Below are 24,952 nucleotides of genomic sequence, written 5' to 3'. Positions count from 1 at the left end.
GTGAACATTAGTAGATGCTGAACTGCATATATTCACACAAACTATTGGAGGGTTATAGAGTCTCTCCTGACATTATTTGGAAGACCCAATTCTTGCCTTTTTTCTTATATATAGTATTTGCTCATGTCTCAGCATGAACCAGTCCTATATTAAAGAAAATCCTGCATTTCCAATTGATTATTTCAGTTCCTTCCATGTACAACACCCAAACTGCCTTCATGTATCAAGCAACTATGTAAAATAGAAAACACAAAAGCAATTGAGAATACCATCAGTTACATTCCTTTAATCTCTACTGTTTACTTAGTTTGGCATTGGAGCTAATTGTCCATAGTTGTTACCTTTCTATTGATTTGTGCTGCTTACCTCTAAAGTTAAAGTGTATGATGCAACCGATTTGAATGAATTCAAGATAGGATTACTATTAGAACTCCTCAGCAATTTCCCTTGTACCCCATGCAGAACCATCATTCACATGTTGACCATTAGTCTTTACTTCCCTGGCAGTCTGGTGATAATAATGGTGTCTTTCCCTCCCACATCTTTCTCTTTTTCTGCCACTCCAACTTAGGCTCCCACAATTGACATCCGGCCTCGATCAGCTACTATTCAAATGAACAATGCTACACACCTCCAAGAAAGGGATGAAGAATATGGGTATGAGTGTCTCGATGGCAAGGACTGTGCCAGTTTTTTTTGCTGCTTTGAGGATTGTCGAACGGGAGCGTGGAGGCATGGCAGAATACACATCCGCATTGCCAAAATGGACTCTTATGCCCGCATCTTCTTCCCAACTGCCTTCTGTTTGTTTAACCTGGTGTATTGGGTATCATATCTTTACCTTTAAAAGCAGAATGAAATCAGTGATATGAGCCTTACTCACTGAATTTCTTAGAGAGATGGTTTCCTTTCTAAGTCCACTTGAAGTATTTATGATGCGCTTTATAGTGGTCTGAATTCTTTAGTGCCATAACCCGGTAAATATTGATCACACCATTTGTCCAAAAATTGCCATCAGGTTATTGTGAATTAAATGTCCATTCAACATGTTGAAATAATTTGAAATAAAAGTCATAGAAACAGGTTATATACAGCTCTACCTGTTGGAATAGAGACAAGCAGAGCAGACAGGGCAAGGGGAGCATGGCAACATTACTCCGCAGTTGGTACTGCCATTTCAAACATGAGCGGCTGAGACTAGAATTCCCAGGTAAAGTACTGTACAGTTTGTTAACATTGGCTATAATTATGCTATAGCTTTATTCTCTGTGGGCTTTTCTTTTTGGAAGAGTCATCTCTCACTTTGAATAGGTATTATTAAGCTAGGAAAATAACTTCTACTCCCACCCAGATAAAAATAGACCTTTCCTTTTGCCATCCCTTTAAGAGCACATGTACAATGCTGTAAATATTTCAATACCTTATAGTACATAAAGTCTAGTGCATGCATCTTTTGGGGGCCAAAATAAATGAAACAAAGGTACCATAAAGTATTGTCTTTTATTTTGTGTCTCTGGATGTGCTATTGTAATTGAAATGTGGATAAAAATCATATTTTTTCCTTGAAAAAATACCCCCTTCCCCCATGCATGGAAGATCCAAGCAGACAGCACTTTCATGTAAGACATTAGAGAAGCCTTAAGAATTCAAATAAATAACATGTAGACAAATCTGTATGGCCAATATAATAGTTTAAAAGTATACTGTATATGTCTGCTGCTGTTGTAGCCTTCATTTTCCATTGATAATGTTGCTATATTTCAACTGAATTTCCAATAATCATGCATTGCAAGATCAGCTACTAAATTTAATCCATATGCTTCTCTTGTTCTTTTCCCATGTTGAGCTTTACTACTTTTCTCACATAACAGTTTTTTCTTTCTTTCTTTAGTCCAGCCCAAGAAATAGCTTTTCTCCTAGACATTACTTTTATATACAAACTTGACGTTCACTTTGAAACATTAAACTTTCATCATGTATACATGTACAATTCAGTGCCCGTTCATTTCCTTGATCAGCAATAGTTGTTGTCAGTGCTGCTTTTCACTCTGTGAGTACCTTTACTAAAACAAACCCTTATCATAGCTAGCACACAGTTTATAGATAACCTTGAAAACAAGAGGGAACAGAGGGCATCTTGGCTACTAAATCATATGTATGCAGTTTGTGTGTATTTAAAAACTTCAGCCCTTCTGGGTGAATCTTGAAATCCATTTATCCACTGGTTTTCAGAACCTGTATGATGCTCAATTATGCAACCTTAAGCACATGTAAATATTACTGACTTTTTTTTTTTATTTTCAAAGGTGTAAAATGTCACCTTCAGGAAAGTGGGCTTGCAGATTGCAATGGGAGATATACAACTTATCATTTTAGAGTTATTAATAGCTAAAATGGAGGAAAAGGAAAGTTTTCCAATGTTTGTATAGTTTTGGAAATAACAATGTATAAAAAAGGTATAACTCTCGATCATCAATTGCTCCTTGTCCAATGTATTTGAAAACCTTTTAATAAAGGAATTGCACACAGCTGTGGACTTTTTCAATAAAACTGCTGCACTCAATTCTAGTCTTCTTGTGGTTAGTTTGTTAAAAGCATGCTTCAAAGGACTAGGCTCATCTCTAAGAAGTTGACTCATCAGCTACCTTGGTGATTACAATCATCATCACCCTCTTCATTGTCTCATTTTGTATTCAAATGACCCCCTCACACAACCTTCAAGGTTGGGGTCTAAATCTTTAAAACCATCTTGAGGATTACTCTATTTTTCAAAACATCACTGAATTGGAAGTATCCTTATAAAAAGAGATTACTTTTGCTTCTCTACTTAAAATAGAGTGTCTCCACTCCCCGAATGGTTGTCAATCCCCTTTCACAAGAAAATGGGTTTCAGCCGGTGTCAGATAGATCGCTGAGCAATCACTTTTTGCAGTAGTCAGTGATTTAACAGCTTTCTCTTAGTTCCTTCCAGTTAATGCGAGTGGCTGATGCTATACATGAGTATACCAGACCTGCAATTAAAGACTGTGGGTCCTTTCCTCACTACCTATCAGCACACAAAGAAAAGGAAATATGCCCTGCCTCAGTCATGACCCAACACTTAGGATCCTGCCAGTCTTATTAAGTTGATTTGTCACTTACCCCTGGGGAAGACTGACTAGATTCAAAAGGACAGTTCATGGAGAAACATGTAATTCCTGTTGAGGAAGACACACCAAAGCACATTCTGGTGCTGACTGCGCAAAATGTAAAGTGTTCCTCTGAACAGGGACTATACTAGCTATTCAGTACACAACCAAAAGATGCCCTCTGTATTGGAAAGCCAGGCTGCCATCAAAGCAATCAAAGTAGCAAGTGAAATGGCATTTGGGTACCACGAAGATTATTTTGCTCTCAGAAGAAAACTGTTGAGAAATACATGTATATAGAGAGAGACATAGTCCTGCACACACATATATATAAAATCATATATTTTTATATATAATACATGAACTGCCCCCCAGCTGAATTCTAGGGAAGAAAGTTCCTCCCGGCTCAACAGAGGAGCTAAAATGTTTTCAAGTTCACCATACCGCAGACTGCGACTACTGCACTGGGACCAGTCTGTGGACGTTTAGGCAGCTATTAAGAGTTTCGTCAAGTGTATAGTGACAGCACAATTCTTTACTTGCTATTTGTGATCTAAGCCTATGTAGATGCCCTGACTGAGACAAGGTACTGTTGTCTCAGGGATTATGTCAAATATACATATCAACAGAGAACCCCCTCAAAGCATTTACAAATCTTAATTTCCATTTCGTAAATAAAGAGCTAGAATCCAGAGCGATAACGTGACTTAACAATATGTTTTCCCATTACTAAAGTTAGGCCCTGATGCAAGACAGAGTGTGTTTTAACTGGTCAGTTTTGAACGATTTTAACCTCTGTACAATACAAAAAGGCTCACGCTAAAGCCTCCTAAAGGTGCAGCTCCCACCATGGATGATATAAACACACACATCCCCAAAGCAAGTGGCCATTTACCAAATCCACTCACCTGGCCACACATCTTTGGTTCTGTATTTCTACCTTATTTTTGCACACTGTCAGATAGATCCATGTTCCTACTTAAAAACCCAGCCCCGTTACGAACATTTTTCCCGGCGTACAACAGCTGGGCTGGCCTCACTTGGTCCCTGTGCCCGTAAGGCAGGGCCTGCTGAGGGACAGGAGGAAGCTGTAGAAATTGCAGCTGTAGCTAGAGCCCATACAAGCACCGCAGGGAGGCTGCGTACCCCGGGGGGCTTCTATAGCCTCCTCTGGAGTTTCGCCAGCCCCTGTGAGGTTCTCCTGGGTTGAAGGGTACAAAGGATATTAAAGCTCTGAGATGCAAGTTTTGTGCTACTTCTCTTATAACTCTCTACTCCAGAAAAAGTAGTAAAATGCTCACTTATAGATGAATATATTCTGAAGTGTTTTCTCAAGATCAGCATCACTCCTAACTTCAGTTCTACCTTAAATCACTGCTTTTGCTTAGTTCTCCATTATTCCCTTTTTCCATAGCAGCATAAAGGCAGCAGCCACAAAGGCTCCGTTGCGCTGTTCAAGGACATACTTCAGTGTTCTGCACATTTTTGCAAGAAATAGAAAATATTTTTCACCTTGACTCTTGTAGGATTTACGTTTTCAACAGAAGCTAAACAGGTCCGGCGTCTATCCCTCTAGCATGACTGTACTGGTCAAACACACTATGTGTATCAGCTACAATGACACAGCTAAAGCAGCAAGTATTTGAGATATAGGTGATACCAAACCCCTTCATTGTGAATGGAGCTCTACTGAACTTTACAAACACAGCAAAGATCTCCTCCCTTCTGTGCCCCCAAAGCTGTTCAGTCTAGAAACATGGATAGAAAAGGAAAAATAGTTATGAAATACTCAAGCAATTGAATATTGTAGGAAACAGACCAAGCAAGCTTTGTTAACTGAACAAATTTTAGTACATAGCATTACTATACGTGGAACTATAGCTTGAATGGAAACAGTAGAAGAAAGGCAAAAACTGTTTTTAGATTATCTGCTATGTTTTGTAGGATCATGGGAGAGATGACCTGTAAATTGGGATTTGAAAGAGGATAAGCTAGGACTTTTTCAGGTTTGCCAAGGTGTTTCTCAAACAATAGAGAAAAGGTAGGGTAAGTAAGAAGGTCTTTATGGGAGAAGCTGGTAGACAGGCAATAAAAGTAAGGCCATGATGATGACAAAAGCTGAAGTCAATACTGAGCTAATCTGCTTACCAGCCTGCAGAGAACTGAATTAGAGAAACAAACACAAGAATTGTGCACTGGAAACATGAAGGGACTGAAGAGGCAGCCCAGAGCAACACGCTAAGCAGAGGAGTTGAAAGGCAATACAATCAATAGGAGAAACAGTAATTGTCAAGGCAGAAATAATGACAGTCGCAATTCTCTTCTGATCTGACTAGAGCATGGGTAGCATTTAGGCTTCACCTGCACAGATGGAGAACTAGAGTTTTGTGATGCTGTGGAGGAGTATGAATGTTGTTTAGAAAAGAATAGATGGGTCTAAGGTAAGGACCTAGTGAAAGATAAAGACTATTCATGGTCCTCTGCAGCCAGAAGGTTAAAGTCTTTTATAAAATAGGCTAAGGGTTAGGAGGCAGAATCCAACTGTAAGTGTGAACACAGGAAGAAAAATGCAAATAAAGAGGATCTGTCTAGATGAAACTTAATTAAAGCCCAGGGGAAAATTGATATTTTAAAATGCAAGTGTTGTCTTTCATACAAAATTTCAATTGCTTTGCAAAGAGAATTTAATTAAATCTTATGAAAAACTTTGTAGGTAAATCAGTTTATTATACCCATGATAGAACTATTGTTCCATTTATAAAAATGAAAAGCCAATGCACTTTCCTTCCTTACTTAGAATAATCCTGTACATGGAAAGATCTGGATTTCCCAGTTATATATGACCATGTTTTTTTCTTTTAAAGTCAAGATTTACAGTGAAAAATTGTATCCTTTTAGCACCTAAGTTCATGACCTTTAAAGGATCTGGAATACCAAGCAAGAACTAAAAGCTTTGCTTACAAATCAGCATATCTGTTTGAATAATTCATTCCAGAATGTTGAATTACTTCAGAGAAATATGTAAAAAAAAAAAAAAAAGTTTGCTTTTCTCATAGGAGGAAAAAAAGCACAGTATGATAACAATGGATTAGATTTTCTCATTTGCACTTACATAAAATTCATATCCATTATCAAAATGAGAAAGAGGAGAGTAAGAAATGAATAAAAATTAATATTGTTTTAATTCAACCAGTATGAAAGACATTAAAAATATTGATCTTTCAACCAGACACATGCTTTGTGATACTAGCATATTGGAGTCTCTATCTGATGAGATTTAATTTTTCTTGCCATCACTGTATTTTTCTTTAGAATTTTCAGGTATGTTCTTTCAGCCTAGCTATAGATTCACTCATTCTGCTGTGAGAAATGAGGGACATCTTAACCTTAATTTACCCACAGAAAAAAGCGACTTCTCGTTTCATTCCTAAAATGATACACAAAAACATAGGTACATCTATCCAGCTGATATGTTTAAAAGAGGCCTATAAAAACAGTAGCTGAAGCTATAAAGTGGCTGCTTGGAAATCAGATAGACCCCATTAAATGGGATTTAACATAGTTGGGTACTTTGCAGTATTAAAAAAAAAAAAAGCGAATTCAGCCTACTGCACAACTGAAATCAAGATGCTATAAAAAAGTCAAAAAATCACATTTGTATTGAAAAGACAATCCACAAGGTCCTATAACTTCTCAGAATTAACTTCAGTGGTTCTCTTAAAGCCTAGAAGTGAAAGACTAGAACGATGAGTTTAGCAAATCCAGATAGCTTTTCCCTTTCCATAATCTCACAGATCTATCCAGATTTCACAGGTCTTTCTGGTTCTCAGATTCTTGTTCTACTTATACCAGTACTCCTTAATCTGCTGTCTTATGAGATTTCTTGTAGCAAAAGACATTTTCATTTTGCTGCTTCTAGTTCTTTTACCACTCCCTCCTAACATTCACATGAATTTGGTAGCTTGCTTGCTGATCTAGCAGCTCTTCATCTTTCTTGTATGTGTGACGGTTGTGTCCCACAGATCACTGTCCCCACAGTGTCCTCACAGCTCCACCCAAAATTTCTGTGATTCCATTTCACTTCAGAAAAATTATTGCACTTTGAAAACTATCCCTTTTAAGGAAATCCCGGGTGAACTTCTACAGTATGGACTTCATACTAGGGAGCTAATAAGCAGATAAGCATATTGCTAGCTTTAAGCTTGCCTTTACCTTACTTGTTTTCAGCAGAGCTGATGTCAGCCCTCATAAGGCCTCCTTCCCTCAGCACTGAGTTGCAATAGCCCAGAGCATACCCTTCTGTGCATGGTCTGCAAGCCCTGAAACGTGCAGTTGTGGCCTAAGCCTCCCTAGAGCCTTACCCTGCCCGTGCAAGGGCACTCCTGCCGGTGTCAAACACCCGCGGCATGCCTTCTGTGGCTGCTCAAGCTCCTGGAATATTTCCACAAAGCAAACATAACAGATACAGCTGTAATAAATTCATTCAAACCCCAAGTAACACTCCATGAGCACTTTTTGGCTGCATTCCCTGATTCCAGTAGCTTTGCTAGTTTCTCAGGGGTTTGCAGCAACTCTTTTGAAAGTTATACATTAGCAGAACATACCCTGGAGGGCTCTTAGGAGACTCTCAATGTCGGAAAATCATGGATACAGACTTGATAAGCATGAGCTCACCTTGGTACGGGATCTTGACAACTAAGAGAAAGTAGTTTACTAAATCTTATATTTATAAAGTCTGAATCAATAACAAAACATTTGTTCTTCAGCTCAAACCCTTGGGATATGGAAGAAATAGCAGCTCTGCAGAATAAAAACACTCACAGAAGGAAACTGCAAGAGCAGCTTAAGAAATGATCTTTTAGCTATTAGAGTATATTTCCCCATTTATTTCTACAGATTATTTTGCAGAAATACCACAGCAAAAAAATTGATCTGTATTTAAAAAAAATACAAAGCATATCAAATATGTCTCTAGTTTTGATTTGACAGAAAACTTTGTTTACTTTTAAATTTACTGTGTAGGCGTAAGTTAGAGTTTGTTACAGAGGTGACTGGGCAGCAAGGAGTGGGACTGTCTGTCCGCACTGCCTCCCCTGTGGGTCCCATGAAACATTTGGGCGACAGGTAAGAGGTAGTTTTCTTGTAGGGGGAAAAATTTGCAGTGGCATTAGGTCCAAGTACAAATTTATCCAAGGTCAGTAGGGTAGAAAGCAAAACTGTGTGTAAGAGGCCACCTTGCAAACTCTTAATATGCATGGAGAAATTTGTTTCAAACTACTCTGTGTAATCTGACATAGTTGATCAGAACTTCCACTATTTAAAGGGTCATCTTGTTCTAGCATGTTAGTCTGTGTTTTAAAAAATAACATTTTAGAGATTGGAAGTCTTTTCTATCCTTTGGAGCATTCACTTTGAACAAATGGTAGGGCAGTTCCTCCTTGCAGCTGTAGTTGACCTCATACAATCGCTTGCGTGGAAAGAAATAAACCCAGCCCCAAATGTATCTGACAGCAGGACTGAACAGAACTCTCAAAACTTAAGCTTGGTTTAATTAAAATAATCGCTTTCTTCCAAAATGTTCCAAAAAGCCTCCTACCTTTCCATGAAGCAATGTAGCTGTTGGAGGAATGCTCCTGATGAAGGACGCTGCAGCTTGTTCAAGAAGCTGTGCATATCACCAGCATATCCAGCTCATTGCCTGGTGCCTTCTCACTCATGCCTACTGGTACAGGGATCCTAAACCAATGCAGTGGCATAAGCTCCTGGGCCGAAGGTAAATCTGGCAAAATATGGAAAAGGGAATTTGATTAGAATAGTCTAGTATTAAACAATAGAAATTATTAACGATTCAGTGTCATTACCTAGCTATGGATATTTGTGGACTGGCCTTGATTTCTACATATAATTTTAATAATCTGATTTTTTTTATTAATTACTCTGCATTACTGTTATTTAGTTACTGGCTGCTTCTTTTAGTAATGGTGAAAAGAATTACTGAAGCACAAGACGGTACCGTGCTTCTCCGTAACTGTGTATTTTAGAGCTACTGTTAAGTGAACAAAAATACAGGGTGCCTGCCCAGCAGGATGTAAGTGGTTAGCTCTGCACACGAGCTCTGAACTGTAAGACTCATTGGGTTCACTTTTTTGCATGACCTTGTTCTTTATAAGGAATTTAAGGATAAAACACTGACCTTCCTGAGAAGTCTTAACATTCATCCCAAAACTGAAATAAGAGTTTTGCTACGAGGTATGGTAAAATTTCCTAGGGGATGAGCTGGATACACATTTATTGTGTGAGCACATAATTTAGCCTTTAGTTTATTTTCCATATCTATACAAAGAGGAACAACAATAATGCTGTTGTGGAGATGAGCAGTTAATGCAGACACCTGGGCTTTGATTATGTAAGCAGGTTGAAGTTCGCATCCCATGCACATTTGAGATAATTACAAAAATCCTTCTGAGGATTTTGCCAAATAAATCCTAAGTATCATGTTATTGCTCCCTCTGTCTTCCCTCCCACTCAGCACAGAAGGGGCTAGCCTTAGTAGACCTGACTCCATGGAAGATTTCTCTTCTCATATGTGGTGCAAAGGAAGAGTTCAGGGAGAAAAGATCTCCTTTTCAAAGCTGCCCTCATTTTATCCTGTGTTTAGGAAAAATATATAGAACGGAAAAATGGTATTTGGGGAACGTTTAAAGTGGAAAAAAAATAAGTTAACTCTGCAATCAACATATAAAGATAAAAATATTGGCAGCCTAGTTCCTATACTTTATTTGGCCTTCCTAAAATCTTAGAAGATTAAGTTTGTAATTTGGAAGACTAATCTTAGTAGACTAAGACTATCTTGGCCAGTCCTATGAGGAGAAAACTAGTTTCCTACATCTTTTTGAGTATTAGTATAATTCAGTAATTCTACCCTGTCTGAATAATTTGCCACGGTTCCAATAAATGGATCCTGATATTGCCTAGAGAATGTGCTCACCGAGCATTTTGAAAAACGAAAAAGGAGCGTACCAGTTTTACCATTTTAGCAACAAAAATCTTTTTAATTTTTATAGATCTATTTAATTCATGGATTGCAGAAAAAATACTGCTAATCAAAAGTCATTCAACCTATAGTAGAAAAACAGAACACATTTTATCCTAAACAGATAACAATAGCCTGTTTCTAAAGAGGTTCACTAATTATTATCAGCAAGGAGGAATTATATGTTTTTAAAACACTTGCAATACAAAAGGTGTCCTTTACTACTTATTACTCTCTTTGGGAAAAAAAGATAAAAATAATTACACAGCAAATGAAAGTAAAAAGAGAGCAGGTGAAAGAAGGACATCTCTGAAAATATGATAAAAGAAAGGAACATAATTTTAAAAACTCACTAGCTACACTTTTTAGGAGTTAACAGACAAACAAGTTTATGTTCTTCTTTTCCCTGTAATTTAAAATATATTATTATTCAAAAACCAGAGCTATCGGAATTCTGTTATGTACATCAATTAATGTATCTCCATCCGAAGATAGGTCAGCATCTGTAGGCAGCTCTCTATAGCTGTATTTTTATTCAGTTTTTTCTCATACAGAAACATACACAGATCCTCTCTCCAAACTTTTCCTTAAACATCAAATCTTATATTTCTGGATGAATCTCATTTTGCCTATTCCTGAAAGTACATTTAGACAACCAAAACTTATAAAGAAAATAAACCAGGTGAGAACATTTTAAAACATATCTATTTACTCATATACATAGACTTCAGAATAGTAACTTTCTGCTGCCTGCCCGTTTCTGTAATTGGCCTAACTCCCACCCACCCATCTCTGCAAGAGTGGGTGCACCCAGTGAAATCCCTGCTGCATGAGAATCCAGCTGCATGAGAATACTGCGACAAGCTTTGGCAAAAAGGCCATCAAAACCACAAAACTTCTTTTGTATTGTGATTTGTTGCATTTTGTTGGGAATTTTGCTAGCTATCCCCAAGCTCACAGACATAAATAGGTGGCAACTTGGGCTGAGCATAAAAGGGGACATGTATCCAGTTACAAGGTCTTCATAAGCTAATGACTATTTTTTCTGTTTTCAGATTGGTGGGGAGGTAAATGAACCTAGCAAATTTTCAATTCAGCGATACACTTTTCTGATTTTGCCAGACTTTCTAATATAAAGCTAAATCTTAAAATGCATAAAATGAAAACAATATTCATTGGTGTATGTCTCTCTCTCATATCTGTAAAGTGTTTGTTTTACCATTTAAAAATGGTTCCCATTTGGGAATACCATCTAATTCAATAATCTTCATCTTTAGCTTTATTGTACTATGTATTTTGCTATAAATATTGAAAAAAAAAGTTCCATTCTACAAGATTCATAAAAACATTACCCAAATATTCTTCATTAAATACCATGCTACCTGGGTATGTCCTGAGAGCAGGTGAAGCACCGTTTTGCATTTTCAAACTGTCTAGCAAACTGCCTAACACCATTAAGGAGGGAGGCAGTACGAATGTCACCTCAAGACAGCAGCAGCCTTACTTGTCTCAAGTAATTTTAGTATTTTTGCAGGTTGGGGGATGACACATACAGATACACCACACTATTTTTTCCCTTTGAATCTACAAAGTCCCCTTTACTTCATTTTAACATAAATCTATGACAGCTAAGCTTTTTCCAGGCTCTTTCGGGTTATTTCTTAGTATTTTAAAATTAACAGTATTAATTTCTCCCTGCCAGCAGGTAAGTATGATCTCCTACTTCAACACACATATGGGGAGCAAAAATCCCAGGGTTTAGCCTCTATCAGCCCATAATGACTCCTTGTTGACTGAGATAGTATTGTTATATAAAATGAATGTTTTTCTCCATTTCAAGAAACAATAGCTAACAACTGAATGCTCCTCTAAGCAATCATACTCAGCTAATAATGCTAGCTGTACCTTAAATTAACTTGTACAGGCTATTTTCAAAGAAGTTCTTTTTGTTACCATATAAACCAAGGATGCATAGCCTACAGATGATCTGCAAACCTGTGTTCACATCCCCTGAGTTTGATCATTTTAAGACTGAAATGCATATTTGGAGTCTATGATGAACAGGAAATGTATTTCCAAAATCTTATTTTCCCAGGAGAGAAGGAGGAGGAAAACAAGAAATGGAAGTGGGACAATAGGAGGATGAATCAGTCCTGCACCCCTAGCACAGGATTACAAGAGGGTCAGGGAGCCAGAGCACCTCTTGCAGCAATTTTGGACACCACTGCAGAGCTTTCCTGCTATATGGGCTCCATGATCAGCAAGAGAAAAGTGGGTAAATCTGTTCACACTCTGCCAGGCAATTTTTCCTACCAAGAACTGTCCTGACAGTACCAACAGAGGGGAGGTGGAAATGCAATGGCCTTTGGTTCAAGCCTCCTCTTTTCCCACTCTTTTGGTTGATTCTTTCCCTCCTGGCCTATTTCAGAGACTGCGAACTGAAGGGTCAGCCTGAGACACAGGTGTCCTTTCCTACAGATATTAAAACTGTGAGCAAGTGATATTAAATGGCTTTCAAGGAAACATTTAAGGCTGCTAAATATGTAACAGAAAAACAACTTTCTAGATTCACTAGCTGGGAAAAAAAAACAACTGTATTTTGTCTGTAGAAAAACCACAAATTCACTCTTTCACTGGTTCAGAAATCTTCACTTGACTGATACTTTAAGTCTAGATGAAGACTGAATACTCCAAGAGTAGAGCAAGGAGGATGGCCAGATGAATTTGTGCTTATACTTCAGAGATAGCCACACTCCGAAATGTAAACATACCCCATCCTTCTCACATCACTGAACAGAAGTCTGCTTACAGTTTACCTTCCACTATGCAGATTTCATATTACTATACACATATTGTTTTATTTCTCTCTATAAAATATTTCATGTTTTCTGTCTTTGGCCTCAGTTCAAGTGAGATATAGAGAAAATACAGTGAGTATGCTTTACTTCCCAAAAGGATTAGGCACATGCAGAACTGCATCCCTGAGCTGGGGTTGTTGTGTAACACTTACCAGGCCTAAATTTCAGATTGTAACAAAGTTAACAGTCCCAGTAGAAATTAGAGCATTTCTGAGATTATTACATCTAACTAGACAGAGGAATGCTATCATCCTCATTTGACAGAAGAGGAGAAAAAGAAAAGCCACAGAGAATGTGAAGTCTAAATCAAAATACATGCAAAAGTTTATACCAACAGATGTAAACTGAACTAGAATCCTTTGAGACCCAATCTACGCCTTAATCACAAATCTGTCCTTGCTATGCCATAAAATGAAAAATCTCTCCACTGGCCTGTCAGCCAGTGACAGACTTATAAGAGGATTAAAGATGAAGGGTTTTACAGAAATTTTTAAACCACAGATCTTACAGATTCTTTGCTTTCTCTTTCATGAAGATTTTATATTTGTTCTCACTTTGTATTTCAGTTTTCCTAAACTAAAAAGAAAGTCATTGAGACTGAAATGTATGTTTTGCTCTTTATGCACAGAAAACACAGCAAAGAAAGCTGTCAGTGAAGATCAAACTGTGAAAAACAACAAACTGCTTAGAGAGAGCAAAGAGAAGGTGTGAAGAGGGTTCTTGCATAAGAAGCAGAAATAATTAAAAAGAGTAGAAAGAGTATGCAACCAACCAAGCAAGCAAACCAGCCTATTATGCAAACATGGAAGTTTTTCAGTTTAATTAAAATTATGTGAAATATCTGGTTATCCTTCACAGAGGAGTAGTTAATACTTTCCTGCAAATGCTCCAGAGTAAATGAGCAGCTTTGGACAGGTTCTGCAGCCCTTATCATTTTCTCCGGGACCCCTCATGGAGTGAAGAGTGACACAGTGTAAGCAAGTCCTAAAAGTATTCACAGTGATATCAGTTAGGCAGCGGAAGTTCATCTCCATTTTCTTGGTATGTTAAAGTCATACAGAGCTTTAATAAAGCTTGTGGCAGGAGGGAAAAGGGTAAACAGAACTTTATGGTGGATAAAAATGTGTTAGCATAACAAATGTCTGAACCTGCAAAACTGCAGAGGAGGCATCTTAAAGGCAACGTGGTACAGAGCCTTTTACCTCTACTGACTTCCTTAAAAACTAACAGGCTGCATTGGTTAGATCTTTGCAGTGCTCTGTCACAATGGCTGAAAACCTATGAGTGATATAAATTTTTTTTAAATCTTTTCCATTACAAATAATGCTCATAGCAGTCCTGCTAGTAGTGTACTTCATTGCCACAAGTACACGAGGTTAGAATGGAGTCATATTGGTGGCACTAATAGTTATAAGAAGCAAATAAGATGAAACACTGAGCTAAACAAACACAGAGTCAAAAATCAAAGTTCAATCAAAGAGTCTTTAGCAAAATACACATGAAAACATCTCAACTTTCATGTTTAGGATTTAATATTTTGAAGAATTCTCTTACCTTAAAAACAGCAATTATATTCCATATCCTATATTCCCAAATCTTCTATCCATTTTAATGTGATACACCTATTTGTTTTCTTGTACAAAGTCCATCGGCAAGATGGTACTGGACTAGAGGAAGATGAGAGGTGGGTCGAGGCATGTGGATAGAACTCAGATTGCTGCGCTTCCTCTAAGAGTTGAACGAGATGCCACTGTTTTCTGGAGATTCCCAACCCTTGAGTGATTTCAGCCTGAGAGAAATCACAATTGTGTTTGGCCCAATTTCATCTTGAGACTGTTATTTTCTGGCCTTGATGAGAAACAAAAACATGCACTGGAGATTGGTCAGATTTTCATGGACGATCCCCTAGATGCTATGTTTCATTTCAGGAGAAGTAGACTGTTATAACTGATTATAAATGTTTACCTAATGCTGACACCATGCTGGAACACCTTCATCTTTACACTTTACAAAGCATTCAAATTTGATCTTAGAGAATTACTTAGCCTTTTGAACCACCAAGTTATCCTCTCCAGGCCCTTCTTGGCAGTCACTTCTGTGCTTGTTTTGTCATGCCCCAAGCCAAAAATAAATAGCTCCCAGCTCTGAATGGCTGGCTGCGTTTTACCACATGGCCCTTCAGAGAGAAGCTGAGAGAGGTTATGTCATGTGTTCACCGGCCAAAATCCGATCTGTTTTTTCTTAAAACCATCTTGAAGCTTGGAAGATGCAGTGGAACATTATCAGTTGTGTACCAGGGCTCTGCAGGATAAAGGTGAGCTATTGCAAGCCAACATTTTCTATTTCTCTATTCTGCTTGTAATTGTTCATTTTCCAAATTGTACGCTTTGTTTGTTGCTTCTCCACTTCACAGCATGGCTATACGTTCATGTCTGAACACAAAAAGCAAGTACTAAACCCACAATCTGTAGCTTCCCCAATAGGAATAGCATTATCAATATATCTGTTTTGTCATGCAATATCAGCAAACACAGATATGTGCCAAAGCTTGGCATATTTGGTTGAGGTTAGGTTTTATGATTTATATTTCATTTCTGACATATTTCTTTCAGAAATCCCTCCCCACAACATGCCACTTACAATCTCTATAAGGAAACTCTAAATAATGATAGAAGTTAAAAGTCTATAAAGACATAATCTAAGGGTGAACACATACCTGTCAATCACAAAGCCATAGTGGAACAATAATCTTCTAACAGATGCAAACCTAATCTGGACTTCATTTGAGTGCATGGTGGGAAAAATACACTCTATTGTTAATTTACAGGAAATTTAACACATGCTTAAGAGATAATAAAATAGCTCCATACATTTTATCAATGTCTGAATAAATTCTTCTTTAGGGAGAAAATGGAAAACACACATATTTAGGCAGGTATCAGAAAAATAGGTGACTGAGAAAAATAAGTAAAATAGCATGAAGCAGGGAAGAGAGAAGGTGATTTTAAGAAAATAGTGTCTCCCTCCAACTTGGCCGGTGTTCGGATAGCTGAGGTGCCCCAACTAGAAATGCAAGAGTTGTCTGGGTTGCTCTCTCTGAGATGTCTTACATATGAAAAATCTGGACCTTCGTGATTAAAATGCCTAGTTTACTCTGCGCCTGATTCCAAAGGTTGTATACAACAAGAAACACATGTAACAAATCCAAGTAATACAAATACTACACCATCCAGGTTGCCTGCCTAGGAAGATGCAATCCTAAGAAATCATCATCTCTCAGCAAAAACTTAACATTTAAAATAAAAAGGCTCCTGACTTCATCCTTCAATATACTTTTAAGGCAAGCTTTCCTTATTATTTGGATTTTACAGATCACCTTGTGTCCCCCATGCAACTCCACCCCACCACCACCACCCCCCAAAAAAAAACAACAAAAAAAACCGCTAAGGGTGTCAAGAGGTGGCAAGATCACTGGTTTTGCTTCTTCCAGATCACAGGGATCTATTGTCCAAACACCCTGTTGCCCCTGCCAGAGACTGGGCAGAACATCCCTGTCTCTTTCTTCTGGGATTTGGAAAGGTGTTAGACTACTGTCTGCATCTATTTGGGCTGAAAGCTCCTACAATTGGGAGGCAACCCCATGTCACCCACTACTGTCTCAACCATTGTTTTCTTCTGCAAAAATATGAAATGCCATTTTGAGGGTGATAGTTCCAAAGACCCCAAGATCATGCTTAGGTTTTGTTTTTCATATCCCTCTTTTTATACTTCTGCAAGTCCCTGAAGCTCTGACATCAGTTTCTGACGTTGCAGGCACATTTGTTTTCAGTTTTCCATAGAACAAAATGTCAGTTGGTCACAACCCTTGCTCCATTATATTGTAATTTAACTGTGCTAAATATAGATCAGTCTGATGTTACTCCAAGGCCTCTGTTGATGTAGTGCCCTGAATCTTCATCCTGCACATCAAACACTGCCTAATAGTCAGGTTTATCCTGGATGCCTTGACTTGATCAAGAGTTATTCAAATGAAGCTAAGTTAAAAGACAGCACATATCTGAAAGTTTTTGGTACAGACGGCAACAGTGATCTAATCTTTTATTAGGGATATAGAAATTTTCAAACCTTTATCTTTATTTGGATATCTTTATCTGCTTCTCTTTTTTGAGCTTTCAACTCTGTTAGCCAATAGGAGTCTAAATTTTTTAGTCATCTAAACACCAATCTCCAGGGAAAAATATTACTGTAACTATCATTAACAACATTTTCAGATTATAATGGGTTATATTCCTAATAAATCAGATTAACAATGTAACTAAATGGCATCAGTTGTCACTGTAAATATATATTAATAAAATAAACTAACAAAATACTTGCTTTAATTTTCAACATCTAGTACCAACAGTAAATTTGTTGGGTGTGCCAGCAGTAAAGTCATACTAAAATATCCATATTTCTTATTTATGCATCAGGAAATGTCTTGTTCACTATTTCACTTCTCTAGCTTTCTTGATTAAATTAACATTCTGAACGTGTTGCACACTTACTCGATATTATTTCTGGTTGTTTGTTTTGAACTCTTAATTAAGTTAATTTAGGGAACCCATAACAGCTTATTCTTTTCTAGTTTCCCCAGTCTTGATGTAGGCAACCTTATCTAAAAACCTCAACAGAAAAAAAAAATGCAAATCTATTTCCTTAAATACATTTCCTTAAATAAATTCTGTTATGCTGTTATAAATGGAACAGCTGTACACAGATATTGTGATAACAATTTATTTGACTTACTCTTTTTCTCCCCCCAAACTATCCACGCATTATCCAGTTGTTAGGAGCTATGAATTTCAACCTATAGAGAGCTCACAAAACGCATATTGTCTATTCAAGTATTCAGTCCTTGTACTGTGATCATCAAACTCACATTACATTGATTCTGTTCCTGATTGTGTGATCTGACCTTTGTAAACTATTTCCACTTGTTAAAACCATGTTTTGACTATGCAAATCTTGGCTACTGTATCAAAATTTGCTTTTAATCAGCATCTACATAAACCAAATCACACTTGCAAATGACATTATGAAGAACCAATATGTGAGAGGCAAATATAGTGGATATAATATTCTACTTAAAAGTCATCTAAATATTTAGAAACAATTTTTGCCCACTACACATTAAACCCTACTTATGAGGTGCCAGGGCTCCCTTTCCTGGGAAGAATACTGCAGACTACACAGCCCTAGTACTTCACTGCTCTGAGGCTGGTGCCTCTCCCAGGATAGGAGCTATTATGCCAGAGAAAGGAAGACAGTCACTTGATATTTCACACTCTTCACAAATCAAACAACTGAGTACAGTTCAGGAAAAATGCCCTCTTTTATACTGTCAAACTGATTTAAAAAGGCACGTTGGATGTCTATGAACGAATGGCTGTATTAAGAAGGAGGATAATAGTATTAAGTCCAGAACACAGTAGATGAAAGAAGGGGAGCCTGGAAAATAGGTTAAGTTATATACAAATTATCATTGCATTACGTTTTAATACAGCACAGTTTCCAGTCTCCAGAAGCTGTGCAAGACAGAGGAAAAAAGGCTGGTTTTCCCTCTTTTCCAGGCCCTCTCCTTCACATCATCAGTTCAAGTATGAAGCCAACATAGCTAGCACAGACCTGTGGCCCAGCATCTCAGCAATAGCGTCTCTGCTACTTATTCTCTCAAGGTCGTCAGAAGGTAAAATAAGCCTTGTGTGTTCTTAACAGCCAATGCTGTTTCCACAGTCGAGGTCCTGCTCAAGAAAAATCCTTATGTGCATAGTTTGTATTAAGTGCATAAACAGTTCTTTGATGTTACAGGAAAGAATCAGCCTCATGTCTGTTAATAAAGGGTAAGTTATATAAAATGGTTTATCAAAGGCATCTTGCCCCCTCCCTACAAAGAAGTTGTTCATACTTTTGCTAGAAACTTCATAAATACTGAAAGTTATCTAGACTGGAGAATAGCATATCCAAATATAGAAATATGTTACATTTTAAACTCAGGACTAGGACTTTCTTCATTATCCATATGCAAACCGTAATTCAGCTGTTGAATTCCCCCATACGGTGAAATCATCTTTACAGTTAAAAAAGGCAACTGCACCTTCTATTGCAACGGGTTATTTGTCAGAACAAGAGGTGTGGCTGTAGGGACTCACGTAGTCTTGAAATAAACAAAACTCTCTTTAATTTTTAATTTTTAAAAGACAAAGAGAAAGCATTTCCTACCAGTTACTAGAGAGCTTTTTACAACTTTTCTAACAAACCGATTTGTGCAAATCCCAGAGATGAAGTTCCTCCTTATGATTTTTCAGGCTGAACAGATACAGATTCTATTCATGGCTGAATACAACAAGTACACAATGATTTCCTCTGGTTATGATCTATAAATAATTTACAGTAGGTTCTTGTAAATAATGTGTAATCTTAGGCCTTATTGGCATGTGTTAGCATTATATATTTTAAATATAGTAGTATATAAACAGTTTATATACAGGAGTATATATACAGTATATACTATCTGTTTGTACGTTTTTCAAAGCACTAATAAAAATAAGCACATGAAAAAATAAATGGAAGTTTTTTTCAACATAAGAATTTTCTTCAAAACAAAAAGTGGTAATGTTTCATTTTGAAAAATGTTGAAGTTTTTCCATTTTCTCTATATTTCTAGTTTCCTTAAAGCAAAACAATATGACTTGATTTTTCCTCATTTCTTACACAAAATTTATTCATAAATTAATTCTGGGAACATATCTGATCTCATTCATGGAACCACTGTAGTCCATTCTGCTCTTAAAATCACTACAATTTTAGTTAACCCCAGAAAATAAATATCAGGGACTTGATTTAGAGTGGAGCAGTGTAAAACATAGATTTACTGAGATTTCATAATTCCCAGCCTCACGGTAGCAGCCCCGACTTACACCAAGATCATAAGGTTACTCAGGGATCTCAGTCATCAGTGAGGAAAAACTTACCATGGGAAAATCTCCTCTTTCTGACTCTCTATCCTATCTGCCTCTGAAAAGTTGTTTTTCGCACTGCAGAGACTTCTCAGCTTTTCCTGAAGTAGCTGTTGAACTCACACAGCCAACAGGCATGGCTGAGGCTATTTCAGTGCCCTGTGCTGTAAACAGTGGCAGCTCTTGCACAAACAGCTGAGCCCCCTCAATCTCAGCACGTGAGTGGAAAGAGCTCTGGAGACAAAGGCTTCTTACAGCTGCCTAAAGGTGAGCCATCCCCTCTCAGGAAACCCTCCAGAAACAAGCAGGTTAAGACTATTTTTGACTGTTACCAAAACTTAAGGTTTAGAAACTTGCTTTCTTTTCTGCGGATGTGAGAGCAAAATCTTCCCAAAGTTTTCAGAAGGAAAATGGTCAGATTTCGCAGCTGTGCCACTATGCTCCCAAACCCCTGAAAGCGACTGGAGAGTCTACCCTCAATCTTTCAAAGGCTTCCTGCTGAAAACTTAATGAACAATTATACTTCTGTCAGAAATCTTGGCCTCAATGAACCGGCATTATTTTTAAATAAACAATAATTTGTAGGGAGTATTCAGTTCAGCCTTCTCTCTCGCAGATGCTACCCTATTACATAGGTAAATAGAGCTGAATGCAAATCGGCTATGCTCTTTTCTTTTCCATCTTCAAGGCAAAAGGTCTTAACCTCATCCTTTCCTTAATTTCTACTATAGGCGAAGAGTTTTGTTGACCCAAGAAATGCCTCTAGTGTATCTCTGCCTGCCCAGAGTTGCCTCACACAGTGCAAATATATTTCAAACTTGAAGCACTTTGCACTCATACATAGGATAAAATAGCTCTGGCTGAATTGCAGATTCTAGCTTTTAGACCTCCGAAAGATAATGGAGATATATGGTATGTGCTGCTGCAGAGAAGTTAGTATTACTCAAATTTGCAGTGAGACTAAATCAGTACTCGCTTTAGAAAAAGTACGGCTCAAAGCCATAAAACATCTAATTAACCTTTCACTGCAAAGGACAGATCCTCCAAATCGAGGATCATGTAAGTCAGTCCAATAGAAATTGGCACTGCTACCACCTCGCTGTGGATGAAGAGCAAACTTCACAGCTCTCACCTTTTGGGAGCAGAAAGTTCAAATGCATATAGAAAAGTGGTTTTAGGAGAGCTTCAAACTTTGGCAGTAGTCCAGGAAAATGGCCCTTTGTAATTAACTGTATATGAATCCATTAGGGAAGGACTAAAATTGCAAGTTACTGGGCTGTCAGTGACCTAGAAAGGGCAGGAGAGTATTGACAATTCTGCCTGGTGCCTTGCTTGGAAGTCATGCTGCAAAGCGTAGCCTAGTCGGAACAGCTAAGCAGTCATCTTATGTTAAATGTAGCTTTGTCAGAAAGACACCTGCAGTGTTTTTGGAGACAAAATTGTAATTTTTTTTGCAGATGACAGCACAGGAAGGCTATGTTCAGGCTAGCTAACTTCATTTTCTTTTTTCATAGACGGTGAGCCCCACAGCTTCTACTGCTGTCGGTGGGAACTGCAACTGCTCCAGGTTTTCAAATTCCAGTCACTGAAAATGACCATAAAAAGTTTTGGGCCAAGTGCCCAGTAACAGTTAGATATTAAAAGTTATTGCAGATGCAGGATAACAGAAAGGGACCTGATGGTAAAATTATCACTAACAAGCACTGCCAAAAAGGTCTAAAAGATTTCTGGGAAGTTGCCAGTATGACTTTTCAGTGCAAAGGATATGAATTAAAAGGTATTACACCAAAAGGATGGCATGTGATTTTTTGGGGGGAGGTGAAAGGAAGCAATGAGAAAAAAAATAAGTAGCTAAAAAATCACAGCAAACTGGTCATGCATCATGCTGTCCTAACTGATTAAGTGCAATGCCCTTATACATAAGCACAAACACATTAAAGAATGTACAGTGCTGTCAAAAGCAGGGTTTGTAGATCTAAATAAATGCTCAACACAATAAACTGAATTAAAAAAGACACAATATTCCTGTTTACTTCTCCATAGCCAGAACTACTGCAAATAGCACAGAAAGTCAGTTCCCCAAGTTGTTTTTTCATGGTCTCTTTTAATCCCTTTTCCCAGAACTTGCATAAGCAAATGAAACTGAGATTTGGAACCAAGTCCAGTAGAATATATTTTTTCTAATGTTTAATTTTGAGGAAAGACATTTGATTTTTAATTCAGTTTCTGAGGACAGTGTAATTTTGTCTCCCTCATTTCATTACTAATATTTGAGTACTTTCAATCTAAGTAACATTTCCTATTTCTGCTTCCACAGATAACAATACTGTGGCATGGCCAAAAAAACAAGACTAAATTCAACTGCCTGACCAAAATTCAGATGATTTTATTGGTGCAACCTTCTCAAAAAGTGTAGTTTGCTGCAAGCTTTCTCTCTCGTCCAGAGGGAGAAGCTGGACCTCTCTCTAAGAGATTCCTTGCCTACTTCTGTCTGCTGTGTTTCTGAAGTTTCTTAAGAAAATAACAAATAAAAAAATATACCAGCTTCCCAACTGCAGGCCTTCACCCTTTATTACTTTTCCTGACACATGAAAGGATTCTATCCTCTTGAAGGTGAAAAACTATACAAGCCAGTCTAATTCTCAGAAGGTATTTTCAAAGAGATTCATTAAAAAAGAAATAAAAAAAGGTAAGAAAGTGGCAGCTGTGTAGGAGGAATGGCTAGCAGAATGTATCAGTCCTGAAACCCCTCTACAAGAAAGCGTTCAGTAAAGCAGGAGCTGAATTCCAGAAAGAGGTGTCAGTTCTCAAACGTTATTCTTTTTTGGACATTATGTGTTAGAGTTTCACTCCCTTCCATGTTTGCCAGGTTCTTGTTCCCCTGTGTACCCAGACCTATTTTTCAAATGCCTTGTGAGGGATTTAGTTCTTCAGATGTGCCTGGCTTGTTTTCTGCCCAGACACTCCCCCAAAAGGCACTTCCCAAGCTTTTACACCTCCTTATCCTAAAAGATAGATGTATCTGCAGTCAGGCTCACTTCAGAGCACTTAAATTCCCTCCGAAGTTCACTTAACAACCAAAGACATTTCAGGAAGAAAGCCTGTGCATCTTTATTCACACTGCTTGCAAATATCACTGTCCATTTGAAAGGAAGAGAGTCTTTAGGAATATTATCTTCTTGCAAATCATTTAAATCTTCACACAATATACAACCTATTTGGTGGCATCTTTTTGAAAACTTCTTCTATACGCTTAAACAAATGACAAGTATTTTCGTAACTCCTTCTGTACACTTATTCTTCGATATTAGACTGCTTCTGCTGACAGATGCCATGCCTCTGTTAAAGTTTCCTTCTTAGAAACATGTCTCCTTTAAGACGTAGAGAAGCAGAGAAGGGACGACTTTGTTTTGGTAAAGGATAAAGCAAAGGAAAGGAAAAGGAGGAAAATCCCATGTCTTTTCCCTCATTTGGACTGATCAGAACAAGAAAACAAAAACAACATAGATTCATAACATAACAAAAAAAGTAAGAACGCAAAAAGGAATCCCAATAAGTTATATAGTGTATTTCCCTGCCCCGAAGCAGACTCAGCTGTAGCTATGCTACTTCCAAGAAATTTTTATCTCATCTGTTCTTGAAGACTAGTAGTGATGGACACTCCATAAAAGACAGTGTTTCTAAGCTTCATTATTTTTAGTCTTAGGAAAAAATTCTACTGTCAAATATGAATCTCTGCTTCTATATTTTAAGTTGGTAACTTCTTGTAACTGTAGAAAGTAAGTTCAGCACCATTTAGGAGCTTCTTCAGGTGCTTGCTGCCCACAGTCCTTACACTGAAAAAATTCCTTGCTCTTTCACTTAATCACTCCTCATTGTAGGGGTAGAAGGGGTGGGTTTTGGTTTTCTTGAGCTCTAAGCACTCTCCTAGATCTGTTGATTTGCTCTGCATCTTCCCTGACAGACAGTATCCAAATCCAGATGTGGTCCTCCAACCAAGGGACTGACCGCTGGCTGCAATACAGGCTGCCAGAGCACAAGACTGGCCGATTCCTTCCCCGTCCCCAATCACGAGTCAAAGTCTAAATCAGTTGTCAGAGCTCCAGGCATGACAGAGAAAAATAACACCAGGGAAAGCAGAAAGGAAAGAAGCAGAAAAATAGGCAGCTACTTTATTAACTCCCTAGTGCAAATGAGGGACTCCTGCTCATCTCTCTTCTTCTCAAGGAAAAAGCCGTTTGGCTGCCTGGGTCTTCTCCCTGCTGCCAAGGCATTTCATACAGGGGTACCTAGTGCCTACAGACAGCACAAAAAGCTGCCAGCAGCCACCCCCCACCTAATGTGGGGATCAGAGTCCTATTGTAAATTCCAGTGTGGTGGTTGCTGCTTCCATACTGAACAAGCATAGTCAGCCAAAACTGAGCTTGTAACTTCTTGATCATTTTCCCGAGAACTGTTAGGTACTTGTTCAAATAAAAAGGTAGTTGGTTCCTTTTTTCATCCTCAAGCTGTCTGTAATTTTCTTTATCAATTGAAATGTTCTATCCTTTTCCTCAGCAAACAACTCTGAGCCTGCGAGTCTCATTTGGAGCAGTTTGTCAGAAGTGCTTCATGTTCAAAATATGTATGAGGTGTTAATAAACTAAGTCATGCAATGGAATTTTTAAAGTTTCTGATTAGGTGCTTTTTATAAATAACCAATCCTGCTTAAAGTGAGAGTGTGCTTTTGGCTGCAAATTACATTTCAATTGCAAATGCATTTCTGTGGACATTTTGGCTTAGCATTTAAATCTAATGAGTATACATTAGGTAAGATTCGTTTCTTGAATATTAGAGAAAAGTTAACAGAAGAAAAGGAACAAATGTGAGATAAGCATTGAAAATATCAGAAAGTTCTGGGCTTTGTTTCTCTTCGCTGGTAAGTTCCCAGGTTCT

General features: G+C 37.8%; 1 protein-coding gene across 2 annotated transcripts in view; it reads left to right on the top strand.

The window, feature by feature from the left end:
• GABRG2 (gamma-aminobutyric acid type A receptor subunit gamma2) overlaps nt 1–2,563 on the top strand; it is a 73,789-nt gene extending 71,226 nt beyond the window's left edge. For both annotated transcript variants that reach the window (XM_026117515.2, XM_026117506.2), the window contains one exon: nt 572–2,563. In XM_026117515.2, the coding sequence (XP_025973300.1) occupies nt 572–847 (276 nt within the window). In that variant the 3' untranslated portion in view covers nt 848–2,563. The remainder of the gene's footprint in view (nt 1–571) is intronic.
• Nucleotides 2,564–24,952: the final 22,389 nt, after the last annotated feature.

The sequence above is a fragment of the Dromaius novaehollandiae genome, chromosome 15, assembly GCF_036370855.1.
Source record: "Dromaius novaehollandiae isolate bDroNov1 chromosome 15, bDroNov1.hap1, whole genome shotgun sequence".
NCBI classification, from domain to species: Eukaryota; Metazoa; Chordata; class Aves; order Casuariiformes; family Dromaiidae; genus Dromaius; species Dromaius novaehollandiae.
This window is presented reverse-complemented; position numbering and strand designations above follow the sequence as displayed.